This window comes from Lampris incognitus, chromosome 8, assembly GCF_029633865.1.
Source record: "Lampris incognitus isolate fLamInc1 chromosome 8, fLamInc1.hap2, whole genome shotgun sequence".
NCBI classification, from domain to species: Eukaryota; Metazoa; Chordata; class Actinopteri; order Lampriformes; family Lampridae; genus Lampris; species Lampris incognitus.
In genome coordinates this window covers 51,489,525-51,511,275 of record NC_079218.1, presented here as the reverse complement: position 1 = coordinate 51,511,275, position 21,751 = coordinate 51,489,525, and the positions used below count along the sequence as shown (strand labels likewise).

General features: G+C 44.2%; 1 protein-coding gene across 2 annotated transcripts; it reads right to left on the bottom strand.

Annotated features, from left to right (window-relative positions):
* Positions 1 to 2,268: 2,268 nt before the first annotated feature.
* On the bottom strand, positions 2,269 to 21,556 carry taf6 (TAF6 RNA polymerase II, TATA box binding protein (TBP)-associated factor). 2 transcript variants are annotated; one of them, XM_056285064.1, is made up of 15 exons: positions 21,385 to 21,556; positions 20,549 to 20,706; positions 20,322 to 20,408; positions 20,009 to 20,162; positions 19,852 to 19,908; positions 19,633 to 19,752; positions 19,390 to 19,511; positions 18,452 to 18,529; positions 17,829 to 17,930; positions 17,551 to 17,733; positions 10,190 to 10,264; positions 9,974 to 10,099; positions 9,596 to 9,769; positions 3,481 to 3,672; positions 2,269 to 2,816 (listed from the first exon to the last, which is right to left on the bottom strand). In XM_056285064.1, exons 2-15 carry the CDS (start codon positions 20,702 to 20,704, stop codon positions 2,526 to 2,528), a joined length of 1,917 nt encoding a protein of 638 aa, XP_056141039.1. In that variant the 5' UTR covers positions 20,705 to 20,706; positions 21,385 to 21,556; the 3' UTR covers positions 2,269 to 2,525. The 2 variants fall into 2 exon arrangements, with proteins under 2 accessions (XP_056141039.1, XP_056141040.1); XM_056285065.1 differs by lacking the exons at positions 2,269 to 2,816; positions 3,481 to 3,672 and adding an exon at positions 5,938 to 6,225.
* Between the last annotated feature and the right edge of the window lie 195 nt (positions 21,557 to 21,751).

Here is a 21,751-nt window from a genome sequence, read left to right as displayed (position 1 = left end):
GTGCATGCGTAGCCCCGTGTCTTGTCGACAGCCAGGCCAGTAAAACCGCTCCCTGAGGCGGTGGAGGGTCTTGGCGTTCCCATAGTGCCTCGCTCCCACCAAGCCGTGGACCATAAGGAGAACCTGGGGACGGAGCACATGGGGCACCAATAGCTGTAAGAGGTCGTTGCCTCATCTGGGAGCTTGCCACCTCCGGTACGCCAACCCATCGTGGAGCTCAAAGTTGTCCCATTGAGAGGGGTAGGCCTTTACTTCAGGCCCCAGTGCTGACACCTCTGTCCACTCGGGGCAACACCCCGTTGCTGCTGCCTCAGTTGCTGCGTGGTCAAAGGGAACCACCTCTCTTCATTGCTGGCGGTCTGGACAGCTGCCACCATCGGCATCATCTGGTCCCATTCCTCTTACCGCTGGCAGTAGCAGCATTCCAATGCCGCACGGGGGCTCTGTGCCTGCTGGCTGGCAGCTGCTTGGCAACTGGCTCGTTGGTCTTTGGGCCTGTTCTTCCCCTGACCGGACTGGAGCAACACAGCCTTCATGACGAGGGTGATAGTTGCCCCCAACATGTTAACACAGGCTCCCCAGCGGATCAGCAGGTCCAGGCTGATGATACACAGGTCTTGGATGTTGGCGAGCCAGAACTCGTGTGCCAGCTCCTGGTCTCCTGCCCGGACTTGCAGTTAGTTCTTCCCTCTCATGCAGGCATTTTCTTCTGTCACCGTCATCAGCTGGGTGTTGGTTGGTGATCATGCCACAGCGTGGGCCGGTGGTGCCCAAGAGGATGCCAGGTCGCACCAGGGAAATGATAGATCCTGTGTCCACCAGGGCCTGGCGGGGTCGACCGTCAAGTTGGCAGTTCAGATACAGTCCTTTGGTGTGACCTATGTGGCCAACCAGCGTGCATCGGCCTTGAAGGGGGGCTGGATACTGGAGTGACGGCCCCCTAACTAGGCCATTTCTCCACCGGCTGGGTGACTCTGGCTTTCAGTGCAGGGCAGTTGTGGGCTATGTGACCAGGCTCGTCACACCGGTAACAGCAGTCAGTCGGCCAGGGCGAACGTCGCCTGGATGTTGAAGGCCAAACTTGGTAGACCTCTTTTGCCTCCTCCTCATCATTAGTCAGCCAACCTGACATGCGGTCGTAGAGCGGGGGCCTTCTGCTGGGTAAGCAGCGTGGAGAGTACCGCCTCGGCCCATTCAGCTTCGCAGAGAGCCTCGCTGAAGGACTGGTGCATGGCGAGGTGAACATGCTGGCGAAACCGCTCCAGCATGAGCCCCTGCAGGAAAGCGTGGAGTCCAGCTCCTCCGCTGCTGCGGCTGGCTAGCTGCTCCCTGCTCTGGTCAGCAAAGGGTCGCCGCCCGAATCGCTTCTCCAGCTCCGTGGTCAGGGCCTGGAGGTCCCGCTGCTCCGCTGGGAAAAGGTTGAGGAGCCTCTGCAATGCCTATCCTTCTAACGTCAGCTTCTTCAAGCACATAGGTGTGATATTCGGGTGTCCACATACTTTTGGCCACGTAGTGTGTGTGTGTATATATATATTCTGAAAAACCTATTTCACTCATTTCACTTAGGTTAAGCACAGTTCCCCATACACTGCACTTGGGCCCTGAAACACGAAGAACAAAGGGTAAAGACAATTTTTCAAACCTGTTTAAAACAGTGACCTTTGACAAAACCCTTCTTAACAAGTGTTTTTTTTTTTTTTTTTTTTGTTCTAGACAAAAATATTTGTGAACAGATGATGCCGATCCCTCGTCTTCGTCATACATGTCATATGATTAAGTCAGATTTGGTCATCATGACTGAAGTTAGCTAAAGTACACAAGCTGTTGACAAACCGCTGAGGATTGTGACCTGACCTCCATTAGCTGGGGCACTGCAGTGTTCTTCATGTCATCCTGTTTGTATCATCCAATACTCATTTTACAGTTGTTACCATTTAAAGCCCTTTCGTTTTACCAACGGACAGGGACAGCGGCACAAGGTGCTTTACACCTGCCATTGTTTTTACTTCTTTGCTACCTGGATGAGCTGCACATAATCTACCCTGCTGCGCTGTGATGGCTAGTATGTGTGCTATACAACTGCTGCCAGCAGTTGCATATTTTGCCATGAAAAGTCCCTGCACTTGTACTAGCTATAATAGGCTCCCAGGAAGACAGCGTGGATGTGACAGTTAAAACTTCTTACATTAAGAATAATAAAAAGTGTTTTATCAATTACAACCAATTAATTTAAAAAGAAATACATCCACATCAAGAAATTCTTAGAAAATCTGATTTATTTTAGAGTAAAAAAAGAAAGGAAATCAAGTGTATAAGCTGAACCATTCAAAATGCCACAGATTGACCTCCTCAGATTTCAGTGAGCACCAAAATATTTACAATTTATAGTAGCATCTGTTCTTAACCACTCATGTTCGTATGATTCCCCTTTGGACAAGTCCATGGAGTTCAAACCCTCAAGCTTCCTTTAGTATGTCCATGCTGCACTAGCCAGGTGCATCTCCAAAATCTGCGAGACTGCAGTCTCAGTGCGGGGATTGTGTGCTCACTCCAGGAGATTCAGAGCGTTCCATCTTCATCCCCGCTTCTAATGAAGTTGAGGAAATGGAAGTCGGAAGCACGGAGCTCTTGGTCTCCAGATTGGAAGAGGCAGACGAGGGCAGCGACACCACTATGTACTTCTGCAGAGGCCGTGAACTCGTCAACCCTGGGCCCCCTCCTGACTCCAATTTTACCAGGGGTTGCAAGGTGGAAGTTGCACTGGGAACAGTGCTTGTTACTGGGGAGGCTGACTGGGAAGAGCTGAGGGTGATGACCTGAGACATGACAACAGGACAGACATTATTCAGCGCATTCCACTCTGCCTTTTGTACAAGTCCACTTAGTCATTTGGAGTATTCATTGTTGGGAGGTGAATGCACATTAGAAACTGCCATTCACCCTGAAGGTGCAGTAATTTCATGCTTTCCTGGTCTTGGAATAATTCTTCATTAAAACCTGCTCTTAGACACAGTTTAGACCAGCTGTGCAAACTAACCAAACCAGGCAGGAACTGCATACTGGCTGTGTATGATTAAGAGAGGAGCAGTAGAGGAGGTAAGACCAGTTTAGGAATGTACTCCATCTCCAGGTATATTCAACCATAAATATGACTAGATAGCCAGAACTACCAATATATATCCAGAATCATGAAAGAATTACACTTTTGTTGCAGGAATGTGATGTTACATAATATATTTAAAACAGAAGAGGAATTCACTTGGCGTTTGTGTGGTGGCTGTCTCAAAGTTTTAAGTTAAAACTTCCATGCAGAGCCAGCACTGTGAGTGTCCCACACAAATACTAGAAAACAGTTCCTTTGATTTTGACAAGGCCCAGATAAGCCCTAATTATATTGTGATGTGTTTTCACAAATTTTATATCTGTTATACAACTGTCATTTTTGAGCAGTTCTAATCTACAAAGTGTTACTCAAATTACCTGCTGGGTCGAAGCAGCTCCTGCACTGGTTGCCATGACGATGTATTTTGTTGCTGGGGGAGAGGGCTGTGATGGAGTACCTGGACGAGGGGACATTAGGGTGAGGGGGCCGGGAACCTTAATAATGCCGGGAGTACGCGGCCCACCAGAACCACTTAGCCCACTCTGTGAGACTGTAAGAGTGGGACGAGGCTGAAAGAAACACAAAAGTCCATTTTAGTGTCTGGCTATGCTCTCTTCAGAGTCTACATTGTGCTTGGCAACACTTTAAGGTGTTGGTGGCTCCCTACACCTGAACAAGATATTTGTAACTTCTACCACAGAAATAAAAATATTAAGTAAAAACAGAAGTGGTGCATTTCAGTCATATAAAGGGTCATATAAAATGCATGAATTTACAATGAATGACAGAAACCCAGCCACTGAGGATGCACAAGCCAGTGCATTCTTAATGTCTGTCCCAAGCCTGGATAAATGGGAAGGGTGGCATCAGGAAGGGCTTCCAGCGCAAAACCTTTACCCAATCATTTATGCGGATTATGAATCAGATTTCCATGCTGGATCGGTTGAGGCCCGGGTTACCAATGACCACCACCGGTACTGTTGGCCAGCAGAGTGCCGGTGGAAACTATGCTACTGTTGTGCGAAAGAAAAGGAGAGGGGGAAGGCATGTCCAGAGGCAGCGAGAGAGAAGGAAGGGTAGCAGTGTGGAGGTGAGAGTTGGAACTTTAAATGTTGTCACTATGACTGGTAAAGGGAGAGAGCAGGTAGATATACTGTGTCTAAGAGACCAGGTGGTAGGGGAGTAAGACCTGGAGCATCGGAGTTGGGTTCAAACTCTTCTACCATGGTGCGGATGGGAGGAGAAATGGGTAGAGGTAATCCTAAAGGAAGAGTATGTCAAGAGTGTACTGGAGGTGAAGACACTGTCAGACAGAGTGATGAGTATGAAGCTAGAAATGGAAGGTTTGATGATGAATGTTGTCAGCATATATGCCCCATAAGTTGGGTGTGAGATGGAAGAGAAAGAAGAATTCTGGACTGAGCTGGATGAAGCGGTGGAGAGTGTACCCAAGGAGAAGAGAGTGGTGACTGGAGCGGACTTCAATGGGCATGATAATGAGGGCAATGGAGGTGATGAGGAGGTGACTGTTAAGCAGATGAATGTGGAAGGACAGATGGTGGTGAATTTTACAAAAAGGATGGAACACAGGATAATGTACAAGAGTGGAAGGAAGGTGCACACAGGTGGACTATATCTTATGCCGATGATGTGATATGAAAGAGACTGGAGACTGCAAGGTGGTGACAGGGGAGAATGTAGATAGGCAGCATTGGACGGTGGTCTGTATGACTTTGGAGACCAAGAACAAGAAGAGAGTGAAGGCAGAGCCAAAGATCAAATGGTGGAACTTGAAGAAGGAAGACTGATGTGGGGAGTGCCGGGAGGAGCCAAGACAGGCACTGGGTGGTAGTGAAGAGTTGCTGGATGGCTGGGCAACTACTGCAAAAATAGTGAGGGAGACAGCTAGGAAGGTACTTGGTATGTAGACATCTGGACAGGGGAAGGACGACAAAGAGACTTGTTGGCGGAATGAGGAAGTACAGGAAAGTATACAGAAGAAGATGTTGGTGAAGAAGTGGGATAGAGATGAAGAAAGTAGACAGGAGTACAAGGAGATGCAGCATAAGGCAAAGAGAGAGGTGGCGAAGGCAAAGGAAAAGGCATGTGGCGAGTAGTATAAAGGAGGAGAAAAGGACTTGCACCGATTGGCTAGACAGAGGGATCGAGCTAGGAAGGATATTAGCAGGTCAGGGTGATCAAGGATAGAGATGGAAATGTACTGACAAGCGAGGAGAGTCTGTTGAGAAGGTGGAAGGAAGGAGCACTTTGAGGGGCTGATGAATGAAGAAAATGAGAGCGAGAGAGAAGGTTGGATGATGTGGGGATAGTGAATCAGGAAGTGTGGTGGATTAGCAAGGATGAAGTGAGGGCAGCTATGAAGAGGATGAAGACTGGAAAGGCAGTTGGTCCAGATGACATACCCGTGGAGGCATGGAGATGTTTAGGAGAGATGGCAGTGGGTTTTTTAACTAGATTGTTTAACACAATCTTGGAAAGTGAGAGGATGCCTGAGGAGCAGAGAAGACGCATACTGGTACTGATTTTCAAGAATAAGGGTGATATGCAGAGCTGTAGCGACTACAGAGGTATAAAGTTGATCAGCCACAGCATGAAGATATGGGAAAGAGTAATAGAAGCTAGGTTAAGAAGAGAGGTGACGATTAGTGAGCAGCAGTATGGTTTCATGCCACGAAAGAGCACCACAAATGCAATGTTTGCTTTGAGAATGTTGATTGAGAAGTTTAGAGAAGGCCAGATGGAGTTACATTGTGTCTTTGTGGATTTAAAGAAAGCATATGACAGGGTGCCGAGAGAGGAGGTGTGGTATTGTATGAGGAAGTCAGGAGTGGCAGAGAGGTATTTAGGAGTGGTGCCGGATATGTATGAGGGAAGAGTGACAGTGGTGAGGTGTGTGGTTGCAATGTCAGGTGGGTTCAACGTGGAGGTGGGATTACATCAAGGCTCAGTTCTGAGCCCTTTCTTGTTTGCAACGGTGATACAGGTTGACAGACAAGATCAGGCATGAGTCTCCAAGGATTCTGATGTTCGCGGTTGACATTGTGATCTGTAGCGAGAGTAGGGTGCAGGTTGAGGACAGCCTGGAGAGGTGGAGGTATGCACTGGAGAGAAGAGGAATGAAAGTCAGTAGGCACAAGACAGAGTACATATGTGTGAATGAGAGGGAAGACAGTGGAATGGTGTGGGTGCAAAGAGTAGAGGTGATGAAGGTGGATGAGTTTAAATACTTGGGGTCAACTGTCCAAAGTAATGGGGAGTGCAGAAGAGAGGTGAAGAAGAGGGTGCAGGCAGGGTGGAGTGGGTGGAGAAGAGTGTCAGCAGTGATTTGCGACAGAAAGGTACCAGCAAGAGTTAAAAGAAAGGTTTACAAGATGGTTGTGAGACCAGCTATGTTATATGGTTTGGAGACAGTGGCACTGATGAAAAGACAGGAGGTGGAGCCGGAGGTGGCTGAGATGAAGATGCTAAGATTTTTGTTGGGAGTGATGAAGATCGACAGGATTAGGAATGAGTATATTAGAGGGACAGCTCAGGTTGGACTGTTTGGAGACAAAGCAAGAGAGGTGAGATTAACATGGTTTGGACATGTGTGGAGGAGAGATGCTGGGTATATTGGAAGAAGGATGCTGAAGATGCAGCTGCCAGGCAAGAGGAAGGCCAAAAAGGAGGTTTATGGATGTAGTGAGGGAGGACATGCAGGTGGTTGGCATGACAGAGGAAGATGCAGGGGACAGAAAGAGACGGGAGACAGATGAGCCGCTGTGGCGACCCCTAAGAGGAGGAGAGGAAGCGAGGAGGAGGAGAAGGGGAAGAATAAGAACAAGAAAAAAAAAATCAAGAACAACAAGAAGAAGAAAAAGAAGAAGAAATGGTTTGGGCTGCAATGGAGTCTAAGTAGTGTAGCTTTATGTGGTAAGGGAATCTTAGAGCTACCACTGACTAGACAAATATGCCAAGGTAAGGCTGAAAATGACTGATTTTAGGAATTTGCTAGTTAAGGCTGCAGCACTGTAGGTGAAAGCAGGGACAAAATTTAACCCATGGGAGGCAGTCTAGTGCACCCAGGTGGTTGGCGTGATAGATGAAGATGCAGAGGACAGGAAGAAATGGAAACGGATGATCCACTGTGGTGACCCCAAATGGGAGCAGCCAAAAGTAGAAGTAAGATTCAAAGAATGACAGGAGGCATTTTGGAGATTATAAATTTGCGGTTTAAAAATTAAATTTTGCCAGAAACCCTACAAAGGAAAGCCTATGTAAATCCAAGATACATAGCTAAAGGGGCTGTAAATAGAATCTCGTTTCCAGTTCAAGTTAATTGCTGTGAAGAGGATTATTCTACTGATCTTATTTTCAAATGTATTTTATGATGGATTAACAGCAACATCATGACACACTAGTAGAGAAAATAAAAGTTGGATTAAGTACAACTTAGAAGTAGTCAGATGACTAGCTTAACCTAAGTATGTTTGCCATGTGTGTAGATCGATTAATGAGCTTCCCAATCGGAGCAATCATTAAAATTTCTGTTTGGAACACAAAAATAAATGCTGCTTTAAGGATAAAAATAGTGTTCAGTCCTCACAAAATACACACACACACACACACACACACACACACTCACACACATATATACAGTGCATCCGGAAAGTATTCACACCTCTTCACTTTCCCCACATTTTGTGATGTTACAGCCTTATTCCAAAATGGATTAAATTCATTTTTTTTCTCATCAATCTACACACAATACCCCATAATGACAAAGTGAAAGAGGTTTTGTAGAAATTTTTGCAAATTTACTAAAAATAAAAAACTGAAATATTGCATGTACATAAGTATTCACACCCTTTACTCAGTACTTGGTTGAGGCACCCTTGGCAGCGATTACAGCCTCAAGTCTTCTGGGGTATGATGCTACAAGCTTGGCACACCTATATTTGGGTATTTCTCCCATTCTTCTCTGCAGATCCTCTCGAGCTCTGTAAGGTTAGACGGGGAGCATCACTACACAGCTATTTTCAGGTCTTTCCAGACATGTTCAATGGGGTTCAAGTCTGGGCTCTGGCTGGGCCACTCAAGGACATTCACAGACTTGTCCCGAAGCCACTCCTTCGTTGTCTTGGCTGTGTGCTTAGGGTCGTTGTCGTGTTGAAAGATAAACCTTTGCCCAGGTCTGAGGTCCTGAGCGCTCTGGAGCTGGTTTTCATCAAGGATCTCTCTGTACTTTGCTCCATTCATCTTTCCCTCGATCCTGACTAGTCTCCTAGTTCCTGCCACTGAAAAACATCCCCACAACATGATGCTGCCACTACCATGCTTCACTGTAGGGATGGTATTAAGCAAGGTGATGAGAGGTGCCTGGTTTCCTCCAGACGTGACGTTTGGCATTCAGGCCAAAGAGTTCAATCTTGGTTTCATCAGACCAGAGAATCTTGTTTCTCATGCTCTGAGAGTCCTTTAGGTGCTTTCTGGCAAACTCCAAGCGGGCTGTCATGTGCCTTTTACTGAGCAGAGGCTTCCGTCTGGCCACTCTACCATAAAGGCCTGATTGGTGGAGTGCTGCAGAGATGGTTGTCCTTCTGGAAGGTTCTCCCATCTCCACGGAGGAACGCTGGAGCTCTGTCAGAGTGACCATCGGGTTCTTGGTCACCTCCCTGACCAAGGCCCTTGTCCCCCGATTGCTCAGTTTGGCTGGGCGGCCAGCTCTAGGAAAGAGTCCTGGTGGATCCAAACTTCTTCAATTAACGAATGACGGAGACCACTGTGCTCTTTGGGACCTTCAAAGCTGTAGACATTTTTTTGTACCCTTCCCCAGATCTGTGCCTCGATACAATCCTGTCTCGGAGGCCCACAGACAATTCCTTTGAATTCATGGCTTGGTTTCTGCTCTGACATGCACTGTCAACAGTGGGACCTTATATAGACAGGTGTGTGCCTTTCCAAATCATGTCCAATCCATTGAATTTACTACAGGTGGACTCCAATCAATGTAGAAACATCTCAAGGATGATCAGTGGAAACAGGATGAACCTGAGCTCAATTTTGAGTGTCATAGCAAAGGGTGTGAATACTTATGTACATGCAATATTCCAGTTTTTTATTTTTAATAAATTTGCAAAAATTTCTACAAAACCTTTTTCACTTTGTCATTATGGGGTATTGTGTGTAGATTGATGAGAAAAAAAAGGAATTTAATCCATTTTGGAATAAGGCTGTAACATAACAAAATGTGGGGAAAGTGAAGGGGTGTGAATACTTTCCGAGTTCACTATATATATATATATATATATATATATATATATATATATATATATATATATGTATTTATTCATTCATTCATTCATCTTCAGCCGTTTCTCCAGGGTTGGGTCACGGTGGCAGCAAACTACACACACACATACACAGACACACATACATATATACACATGCAGGCCTTTGTAAGTGTAAAACTGTGTACGCATGTACATGTACCTGTGTGATTGTTAATGTGGTTCTGTTGACTTGCTGAGCTTGCAGTGCTGCCTGGGTCCTGGCCTTCACTACATGAGAACAAAGCATGGGTCCGAGGTAACCGTAGTCAGTTCGATACTGCTCTACATTGTCAGGTAACGGCCGAGTCTTGGCTATAACGCTGGCACAATGTTTCTGAAAGCATATGACAGAAAATAAAGACCATCTCAATTTTTAATACTCAAGAGGTAAATCACACTATGTTTTAATATGAACACAAAAGTACTTAAACAGTGTAGTCTAACACTATGAGACATGCCAACACCATTTTACAATTGTATCGATCCACAGAATTTTAAAACATCAACAAATATTAATTAAACAACATGTACTTATTACCAGTAAGAGGCTCTGAACATGGTCAGCTCCTATCTTATCAATATTGGAGACCACCGGTCCCTCCATCACGCCTCTGATGCGAGCACCCTCTACATTAAGACGAGGAAGGATCAGTGTCTTTATCACCTACAAAAGAGCAAGAAGCGCTTGGTTAATGCCAGCGCGGCAGAGAGGACGGTGAAGATGGAAGGCTTTGTGAAACAGAATCACTCTTACGTCAGCTCCTAGTTCAGACAGCCCAGCTATGCAGCCGTAACGCGTCGTCCACTGAGTTTTGTCATCTAGCCAGCTCTGTGAAAAAGCAGTGACACACTTAGCTTCTCAAACATATGGAATCAATGTAAAAAAAAAAAACAATGACCAAGGTTAACTGATCACATGGATCAGTTAACCCGAGGCCAGAAAAAATGATATGCAATAAAGGTTTCACTGGCCTCCATGAATATTCTAATTCTGATTTTCTATTTCATCAGCAGTAAACTGAAATATTTGGAACAACTGGGGAGAAAAATGGGGAAAAAGCCAAAAAAAAAAAAGGAAAGTTACAGACTTTACGTTTAAAAGGATGAACAAAATTTATATGAATAAAAAAATACTGTACATATCAGATTTATTACTCAATAAAAGGTTCACGTATCATAGAGTTTTTAATTGCAGTATTATCATACTGTGAGTTTTTGGTATCGATAAATCCCTAGGTGAAAGTGCAGCAAAGTGTCACACAGTACAAGTTTCAATAATAAGGCCAATAGTGTTTGTGGATTGTCATGTGTTTGAAGGTGACGCTGTCATTGTGATTTTTTAAGGGTTAGTTTTACGCAGACTGGACTTACAACCTCTAAGTTGAGTTTGGAAAAACAAGTTTTTGTATACTACGCGTTTCTTTTTTTAAAAGGCGCCATCTAGTGGCCGATTGGCGGCAAGTTTTGCAGAAAGCTTCACCAAGTCATGAGAAACTACGGAGCCGAGTTTAGTGTTAATAGAACTGATTGTTGCCAAGATATGCAACACTTCCTGTTTTGACTGCAACCCGGAGGAAGTTGCTCCTTTACAATTGGGCTTTTTTTTTTGGATTATCAAAATTAAAGATCAAAATTCTTTTAATAATTTTTGATCATGAGCGTCCATACATTCTAGGTGCAACGTTTCATTCAGATCGGACTTACAGCCTAAGAGGAGTTTGAGTAAGGTTTCACATATTTCGCAATTTTGTGAAAAAGATTTGCAAGCGGAAATTGACATGGCCTATGTCTCAAGAGCAGCGTTCGAAATTCCCCACGGCATCCACGGCAGTTGCCGTGGAAGCCCTCCCGTTTAGCATCAATGCCCTTGTAAAAAGCACTAGTTGTAAAGGCAACGTTGCCGCTGTGCCCTTCGTAGCAGTCGTTTTCCTCATTGTAACCAGTTTCAAGCCTATTTTCTGCTGTCTGTCTGTGCGAAAGTCTAAATTTTAACTTCTGGAGTGATTCTGAATTGCTGGTTCATCTAGAATAGAGTAAGCATCATCTTTCTTGCTTAACAAGTTGCTACTAGTCTTATTCCAGCTGCTTGAGTATTAGTCCTTTTGTCTATACATCTGCTGCTGGTTCCTAGTGGGATCTTATTCTAGCTGTAGCTGTCTTATTCTATTTACTTACTTGTCTTATTTACTTATTCCAGCTGTAGCTGTTAGCTGTTTTTCACCTAGTGTGTCCTTAAATATTTGTTGCCCAGCTGTTTTGACTTAGTTATCCTTTTAGTTTATAAATATATTCCTTGGTAACTTGCTGTTTGCAGTTTTAATAGTATTGTGTGAGGTTTGATAGAGTTTTACATAAGTGACCAGTTTCTGGGCAACAGGCCTATTTTCAGTGTACCTCTTTGGCCAACTGGGTGTTAAGTGACCAGGGTGTGGCCAGAACATCACAGGGATTTACAAGTCTGACCTGATTCAGTTTCAATCCAGTGTGCATTTTAACTTCTGGAGTGATTCTGAATTGCTGATTCATCTAGAATAGAGTAAGTATCATCTTTCTTGCTTAACAAGCTGCTATTAGTCTTATTCCAACTGCTTGAGTATTGGTCTTTTTCTCTACACATCTGCTGCTGGTTCCTAGTGGGATCTTATTCTAGCTGTAGCTGTCTTATTCTATTTACTTACTTGTCTTATTTACTTATTCTAGCTGTAGCTGTTTTTCACCTAGTGTGTCCTTAAATATTTCTTGTTGCCTAGCTGTTTAGACTTAGTTATCCTTTTAGCTTATAAATATATTCCTTGGTAATTTGCTGTTTGCAGTTTTAATAGTATTGTGTGAGGTTTGACAGAGTTTTACATAAGTGTCCAGTTTCTGGGCAATGAGCCTATTTTCAATGTACGTCTTTGGCCAATTGGGTGTTAAGTGGTCAGGGTATGGCTTGCACTCCTGGCAGACAATTAGCAATCAGTGTTCTTTAAATTGCTGCTGCTACTTGGAAGCATTAGCTTCCAAGCGTCAGGCAAACAAGCCTAGGTTGAACGAAGGCTAGAGTGAACAAAGGCAAGCGCAACTTTTTCAAGCCAAGACTTCGTCAAGCACGGACTGCTCTTTTAGATCCGGTCAGTAATCTGTATCTTGTGTACCTAGTATAGACTATGTGTTTCCTTCGCATTCCTGTCCTTTCCTCTTCCCGGGGCTGGCATAGAGGTTGGGTCACTCCTAGGAGCTGTGACCCTACCAATCTCATCTATCCCAGTCTCTCCACTCACGTTGAGCAAGTGGTGACTGGAGGGCTCTGGAATTGCCAGTCTGCAGTGCCGAAAGCTGATTTTATCTCAGGCTACGCATCCTTGCTCTCCCTCAACTTTCTTGCTCTAACGGAGACCTGGATCATGCCAGAAAACACTACCACACCTGCAGCTCTGTCTGATGTGTACTCTTTTACTCGCACTCCCAGAGCTGGGAGGCGAGGTGGTGGTACTGGCCTGCTAATCTCCCTGAAATGGAAATACTCTCGTTTCCATTCCACAATTTTCTCCGCCCTCTTTAGAATTTCATGCTGTTACTGTCTCTTATCCAGTCAAACTCACCATCGTGGTTGTGTACCGCCCACCAGGCCCCCTTGGTGAGTTTCTGGAGGAGCTTGACACACTTGTCAAGACTTTGCACTTATCCTTCTCGGTGACTTCAACATCCAGACTAACAAGCTAGATCCTCTTCTCTCTTTCCTCTCCTCCTTTGACCTTCACCTCTCACCCTCTCCCCCTACCCACAAGGCCGGCAACCAGCCGGACCTTATCTTTACTAGACATTGACCTATTTCCAATCTCTCTGTTACTCCCCTCCAGCTCTCTGACCACTATTTCATGTCCTACTCTCTCTTCACCCCCCTCAGCCCCTTCCCCTACCCACAGGGTTTCCACCCATAGACACCTCCCCTCTCTCTCTGCCACTGATCTTTCTTCCTCTGTTACTTCTATCCCCCCTACACCTGGATCCTTCTCTCTCCTACCCCCTGACACTGTGACTGATCTTCTTCACTCTACCCTCTTCTCTTCATTGGACAATCTCTGTCCCCTCACCTCCACGCCTGCACGCCCAACTCCACCTGCCCCTTGGCTGACCAACTCAGCACGTACTAACAGACGGAGCCTGAGAGTGGCAGAGTGCAAATGGAGAAAAGGCAAACTCCCAGAGGACCTTCTCAACTTCCAGTCTCTTCTTTCCACTTTCTCCTCCTTCCTTTCTGCTACTAAGGCTGCCTTCTATCACTCCAAAATCCTATCCTCTGCCTCTAATCCTAAGAAACTATTTGAAACCTTCTCTACACTTCTTCAACCCCCACCTCCTCCACCTACTTCCTCCCTTCTCCCTGACGACTTCGCCAACTTCTTTGACAAGAAGGTAAACGACATCAGATCCTTCTTTTCTCACCACCCGGTTAGTGTTGCTTGCACTATCCCACCCTCTGCACCCTCCCTCACCTCTCCACGTCCCACCCTATCCCACTTCGATCCCCTCTCCCCCGACGAGGTTCTAAACCTCATCACATCCAGTCGCCCCACCACATGCTCCCTTGATCCAGTCCCCTCCTCTCTTCTTCAGTCTATAGCACCTGAACTCCTCCTCTATCTAACCCACCTCATCAACACCTCCCTCCAGGCAGGATGTTTTCCATCTGCCTTCAAGACTGCTAGTCACCCCCCTTCTCAAGAAACCATCACTTAACCCCTCTAGCATCAAAAACTACAGACCAGTTTCCCTTCTACCCTTTCTATCCAAAACTTTTGAACGTGCCGTCTTTAACCAACTTTCTTTGTACCTCCACCAGAACAACCTGCTGGACCCCAACCAGTCTGGGTTTAGGGTGGGTCACTCGACAGAGAGGGTCCTCCTTGCAATGACAGAATCGCTGCACTCTGCGAGAGCAAACTCTCTCTCCTCTGTCCTGATACTTCTGGACCTGTCAGCTGCGTTAGACACTCTGAACCACCAGATCCTCCTCTCTACCCTCGAGGGGCTGGGTGTCACAGGCTCGGCACTCTCAATGTTTGCAACCTACCAGGTGACATGGAGGGGATCTGTGTCGGAGCCTCACAGACTGACTACAGGGGTTCCACAGGGTTCGGATCTGGGTCCTCTCCTTTTCTCCCTGTACACGACATCCCTGGGTTCTGTTATTCACTCGCATGACTTCTCTTACCATTGTTATGCCGATGACACCCAGCTGATCTTGTTCTTTCTTCCCTCTGACACACAAGTAGAGACACGCATTGCTGCGTGCTTGACTGACATCTCGGACTGGATGGCGACACACCACCTGAAGCTCAATCTGGACAAGAGAGAGCTGATGTTCCTCCCGGGGAAAGGCTGCCCGCACCGACACCTGGCCATCACCATTGACAACACTGTGGTGACGCCAACTCGGACTGTGAGGAATCTGGGTGTGATCCTGGACAACCAACTGTCGTTTGCTGAAAACGTTGCATTGGTTGCTCGCTCCTGCAGATTTCTCCTCTATTACATCAGGAGGAGTCGCCCATTCTTCACCGACGAGATGGCACAGGTGCTCATCCAGGCTCTGGTCATCTCCTGGCTGGACTACGGCAACTCCCTCCTTGCTGGTGCCCCAGCATTGGCCATCAGAACTCTGGAACTTGTTCAGAAAGCTGCAGCTCGTCTGGTGTTCAACCGCCCTAAGTTCTCTCACACAACTCCCCTTCTCATGTCCTTACACTGGCTCCCAGTAGCTGCTCGCATCCAGGTTAAGACTCTGGTGCTAGCCTACAGGGCAGTGAAAGGAACAGCTCCTTCCTATCTCCAGGCCATGGTCAAGCCCTACACCCCGCCCGACGACTTCGCTCTGCTGCCTCCGGATACCTGGTTGCCCCGTCACTCAGAGGCCCTTGCTGCCGATCGACCCGGTCAAGGCTCTTTTCTGTCCTGGCCCCACAGTGGTGGAATGAACTCCCCACTGATGTCAGGACAGCGGAGTCGCTGCCCATCTTTCGGCACAGGTTGAAAACTCACCTCTTTAAGAACTACTACCCTGTTACTTGTTCTTAGCACTAATTGTATTCACTCATTTAAAAAAAAAATCTCTTTCTTGCACTTTTACTTTAGCACTGGTTTTGCTCTTAGATGCTTGTTTAGATGCACTTATGACCTCTGATGACTAGTAGTTCTCCTGATTTCTTATGTTAAATGCACTTATTGTAAGTCGCTTTGGATAAAAGCGTTCGCTAAATGACTGTATTGTAATGTGCCCCCACATTCCTCCCATTTCATTTACGTCACTCGCAACCCCTGACCCTGTGCGCTCATTTACGATTGCCCAGCGCCACTGCTGGGCTGGCAAGCGGCGGTGTAGGGTGTAATGCATGGTCTAACGTTACGTTAGCTAGCTAGCTAAGCAGCTCTAACAGGTGAGTTTGAAGATGAGTTACATGCATAACGTTACCATATTCCGATCAATCATAATATGTGACTATATTAGGTCCATATTCGGGTACTTAAGCCTATATTCCGAATAAACTGATTACATGCTCTGAATAAACTCAGCCTCCGCAAATATTCCTTTATAACATTACCTCCGCCAAATGTGTTTTCCCGCTGTAATTCCCTTGCCTTAATGCTTTTGTTATGTCTCCAACTGCTATATGCTGCTAGCTAGCTAACCAAACTAGCAATTTATTGAGAAGTATTTAAAATGGAACAGACTGATGGAAACACCACATAGCTACCATAATATGGTGTGTTTAAACGAATTGGTAAGAATAATTGTCAATTTTTTTCAATCTTGTAATATTTTCTTGTATTTATTTGCGCAATGGTGTTTGTGGGCTTGGATTTCTCAGTTGCCTTTGATGCCCTGGCTATTTGCCTTGGTGCCCTGGTAAAATTAGGTGTCATCCAAGGCAAAGTTGCTTTGCCCTAAAAACAACAAATTTCGAACCCTGCTCAAGAGTCAGCTTAGTTAAGGAAACGTGTGCATGTAAACTAAGATGAGTTTTGAAAAATATTATGAAAAAGCACCACTTAGCAGCCGACCGGTGCCAAATTTTAGACAGAGCCTCAGTGAGACATGGGAAACTACTGAGCTGTGTGTTAATAGAACTGAGTCTTGCTGAGATATGCAACACTTCCTATTTTGATTACAACCTAGAGGAAGTTGTTCCTTTATAACGTTTCCATTTTCTGGATTATCAAAATTCTTTTAATCAGTTTTCACCATGAGGGTCCATAGATTATAGGTGCAAAGTTTTGTGCAGATTGGACTTACAGCCTAGGAGGAATTCGAAAAAGTAGGTTTTGCACAATTTGCAATTTTGTAGAAAAAAAAAAGCATTGGCCAATTGGTGCCAAATTTTGCACAACGCCTCGGTGGGACATGGGAAATTACTGAGTCAAGTTTCATGTTAACAGCACAGATTGTTGCTGAGATAGGCAACACTTCCTTTTTTGACTGCAACCTAGAGGAAATTGTTCCTTTGTAATTTTTGCATTTTTTAGATTATCAAAATTCTTTCGATAACTTTATCATAAGGGTACATAGATTCTAGGTGCAAAGTCAGATTGGACTTACAGCCTAGGAGGAGTTCAAAAAAGTAGGTTTCGCCTATGTCACAATTTTGTGGGGGGAAAAAAAGGTGGAAATGGGCATGGCCTGTAGAGATGTAGGGTTTTTGAATGTAGGACGTACAATGTGGGAGTTAATGGCCAAAATGCACTTGCCTTGATTACATTGCCACCTGCTGGTGGAAATCAAATCAAATCAATTTTACTTATATAGTCCAATATCACAAATTACAAATTTGCCTCAGTGGGCTTAACAGCAACACAACATTCTGTCCTTAGACTGTCTGTGTCATTTTTGGTGTCTGACGTGTACACCATTCTATACCTCCCCTGAAAACTTTACGTACATAACTTTTACAATGTATGCTGCAATACCACATTTACCATAATACCACATTTACTGATGGAAGAATAATAAAATTCTGAGCAGTTACAATAACGAGCCCATCATCACTGGTACTGGAAGCCACACTGCTTTGCACCATGTTGCTCCCAGCTCCTGCGGCTTGGACCCCTAAAAAACAGACCATATACAATACACACCTTAGTAAAGGTCTTGGTGATGCGTGACTGAATGTTGTTGGTTGTAGTGCTGAAGGTTTTACAACTCTGGGCCATGAGGCGAGCAGCAAAGTCCCGCAATGCCCAGTGGTTGTCAACGTCTGGCCGCAAGCACAGCTGCTTGCTTACAATGCATGTCACCACAGCCGGGATCAGCTCATGCAACTGCAAAAGGATCAGAGGGAGAACACAGGAATATTAGCTGAGATTTTGCTCTTAGCGTGAAACAACGAAGCTTAATATGCTGTTTTTTCACTCACGTATTTCTCCAAGTAGAGGGTCGGGTTGTCCATTAGAGCTTTGACCATCCGCATGAGGTAAATCAACAGAGCCAGGTTGTTTTGCACCACATTTACTCGCACCTTTTGAGAAGAGCATAAAGTTAGCACCTGTGGCAGTGAACAGCTTGCAGGTTCCCACTCTTTTGAGGAAATCCCTTTCCAGGACTTTTCAAGTCCATTTTTCAGTACTTTTGCCTGGATATTCATGACAGTCATTACTAACAGAAGATCATATCTTTCAGTACAAATTAGTGGAAGCCTCAATGGTCTCTAAATGGACTCTCTCATTTAGCTGACTACTAAAAATACCACCCAGACTTCAAACACTAATGTGCAATCTCAGCAGCAAAGATTATGGCTAAGAATTGAGCTAAAATTTGCAATCCGACCACGTACAAATACGATTTTATAACCCAAGTTTACAATTTTCAATTACCTCAATATTTCCAAGAACATTTGTTTAAGATTAGCATTTTCCAGGCGCTTTCCATAGCTAGGAAATTAGTCTACAAATGTCCAGGCTGAACTTGGGTCATGTTATATAACAAGGCAATAAAAATGTCAGAAGAGATGAAGTGAGAAGAACAGGATGATATGCTCACCCCCTCTGAAATAAAAGTACTGAATCTAGGAAGCATCTGGTACAATCCAGGGTCTGTAGCAATACTCTGTAAAGCTTCCTGGAAGAGAAAAACATAAAACAAAAACAAATTTTCTGTAGCTGCAGTTGTACCCCACTTTTTCTTGGTTGTACCCACAAATTCCATATCAGTTGTACCCACAAATTCCATATCTTAGAGCATTACTTCTATCACAAAAACCACATCATTTGTATCATTCTAGATGTGCCATGTAGTGACTTGGAACCCATAATGTTTAATGTTCAGCCTACGAGCCACAATTTTATTGTGCTGTATAGACTTCTATCATAAAAAATTGGCCTATTCAAAAAAAAAAACAAAAAAAAAACTGACTATTGTAGTTTGTCATTTTGATCAACTTTCATGAGGCCAAAATAATAATGGGTGATTTTAATAACGCACTTATTTTGAAATCAATAGAGAACTTCATGACAACAAGGTTACAGTCAAATTTTAACCACACCAACAACAGAAAATAGGACAGTAGTTGATCACATTTACATAAGATACTGATCCTAAAATTTTTAATATGCAAATATGGTCTACATACTGCAGCTACCATGAATGTATTTCTATGGATATCTTACTTGATAACTAAGGCCGGAAACATTCATCACGTGAGTAGGTTTTGCATATTTTGTGAAAAAGCGCCACATAGTGACATGTGGGTACTCACTTTAGCCATAAATTCCATATCTTAAGAGCATTACCGTATTTAAATATACATACAGAAAATACCTTTAAATATGACATATATGGGCCTAGGTGCTTTATTTGTATTACGTATGAGCAATGTAATGACAAACAATGACTTGTCCAGGCAGGTATAAAATTATTTTCAGCATTGTTTCTGTGGATGTCAGGCACATCATGTGCTCAGGGAGAAAGAAGTGACTTACAGCTCTCTTAGCTTCACAAGAGCCAACACAAGCCTCTGTGATTTCCTTGTAGTACAGCTGTTGTTCAACTGAAAGTTCATGAGTGCTGCGGGGCTTCATTCTCATCAGACCCTTCTCCTTTCCTGATTGGGTCAAGTACAACCAACATATTAATAAGACATACACCACCACAAAGAAAGAAGGAGGAAGACTGATAATGAACAAAAAGCTCCCATTTGATGTCATACAAAAAAAGACACTTACCTTTGCCATCTGCAGATGCTGCCCCCTGACTCTTACCCTTGATGGCACCATCCTCCTCTTGACCAGGCTTTACAACTTTGAGGGGCTCTGTGGATTCAGCCTTCTGTTGCTCTTTTGGAGCTATGATAGAGTAAATGAAAATGATTAGTTATTGGCAACTCAATTAAAGTGTTTTTCTCAATATGTATCTCCAAGAGACAAAACAGGCTGAGGTCTTACCTGGTGGTGGATTTTCAGGTATAGAAGGTTGTACACCCTCAATACTTAACCAATGGGCTATGAAAAAAACAAAAAACAAAGTAGGATGTCTTAAATCAAGCTTAATCCTTTTGAAACCAAGACATTAACATTTCTCAGCTAGTAATGACATGGGTACCTTTAAGAGAAACATCTAGGGGAACTCTGGGGAGGGGCGTGTTAATGATGTCACTAAGGTCCACTTCTTTCTCTTCATAGAAATGAAGCTCCCGCCCACCCCCACTCGCAAAGCGAAAGGGGATGAACTCCTGTGACTGGAACCCATACAGGGGCTGCAAGGGAAGGAAACAGTTTTGAATGCATGATTTAGGTGACATCTGTGGCAGAGGACCCATTTATTTCTTTAACAGCTAACACCTGTCAAGTGCAAACAATTACCACGTATAAGCACTTTGTGTTGACTCTTTCAAGTTACGATGGTTGTCCCTCACCTCTACATTTTTTAGCTTAAGAGCATTATCTATGTCACTTGTAGTTAATTTACGTCTCTTCCCATGGTGCATGAACTTCAGAGCATCCTGTGGCAAAGGGAAAAAGGAAAATACAGTTAAAAGCTTGTCACCAACAATTCTAATTACAATTTTACTGTGATTTAAAACAGATAAAAACATGCAAGATTTTACAGATGTAAACACTACTTAAATTCACTGACTCTTACCTGAGCAATTTCCTTTATTCTGTAGCTAACCTCTTCACTAAGGGCTACACAGCTCTCCTCCTGCAGCTGCCCCACTCCCACAGACTCTGCCATCGCCTTCATAGATTCTGTGGGCAGAACCACGGAGCACTGCTTTTGCCGTCGCTCCTCTGCCATGACTGTCACAACATACAGGTTTGTGATTACCAAGACGTACCCCTTACTATCAGCATGTACACTTACAACAAATACCACACTTCCACCTACTCAACAGACTTTTATGTACTCTTCTACTGTGACAATTCTTTCTGCTAAAACAATTTCTGAGGAATGAAAAACTGATGACTGCGGGTGACGCACATCAGCTATGTTAATGTACAATGTCTGTCGGTTTTATAGTATAATTTAAAAAATCATACCACGAAATTCATTATCGTAATGGGGAAAAAAATGTGCCCAAGGTCTGAGGAAAATGTGGACTTAACTCTTGATTCGCTACGCGTTTATTATACATAGAATTATTTGCAATACATCCATCAACATCTGACTAAACGCTAAATTATATGCAACGTGACAAGCGACCCGCTCTTTCCCCAAGTTATGCTTCAAATTCTGACGTGGTAGTTTGTCCAGGTGTAAACACGAAGTGTCTGAGGAAAATTAATCGGCTAAAACACAAGAAACGTCAATAAAAGAACGGCCAAAGTATCCACGTACACGCATCAATTTCACACACAAAAAATAAACAGATATTATCCCACTTCATAGCCCATATATACACATTTTACATTATTGGGAGGTAAGTTAGCTCGTTAGCAAGTATGCTAGTAATGTAGCTAGCGTTAACGTTCACCTACCTGTGTAAACTTGTTCTACCGTTATATCCTTTACGAAGTCAAGAATTTATAATACCTAAAACAAACCAAGTATTATTTTCTACATCGAAAATTATTCGGCCCAGGTAGCATAGCACGATCTTTATCCATTTCTTGAAATAACTACTTAATTGACTGCAGCTCCAACCTCCCTCTCCAAACTAACGCCATTTTGATTAACGTTAGCGTAGACTATCGCGAGCTTTACAATCAAGCGCCTTTCTTCTTCGTTCTTCCTTATATTTCTGTGGTGGTTATCAAACAAAACGGCACGTTACCGCCACCAACTGGTACTGAGTGTATTGTGCGTAGTGTTCCTTAAAGTTTCCAAACACCCCCATGTTACATC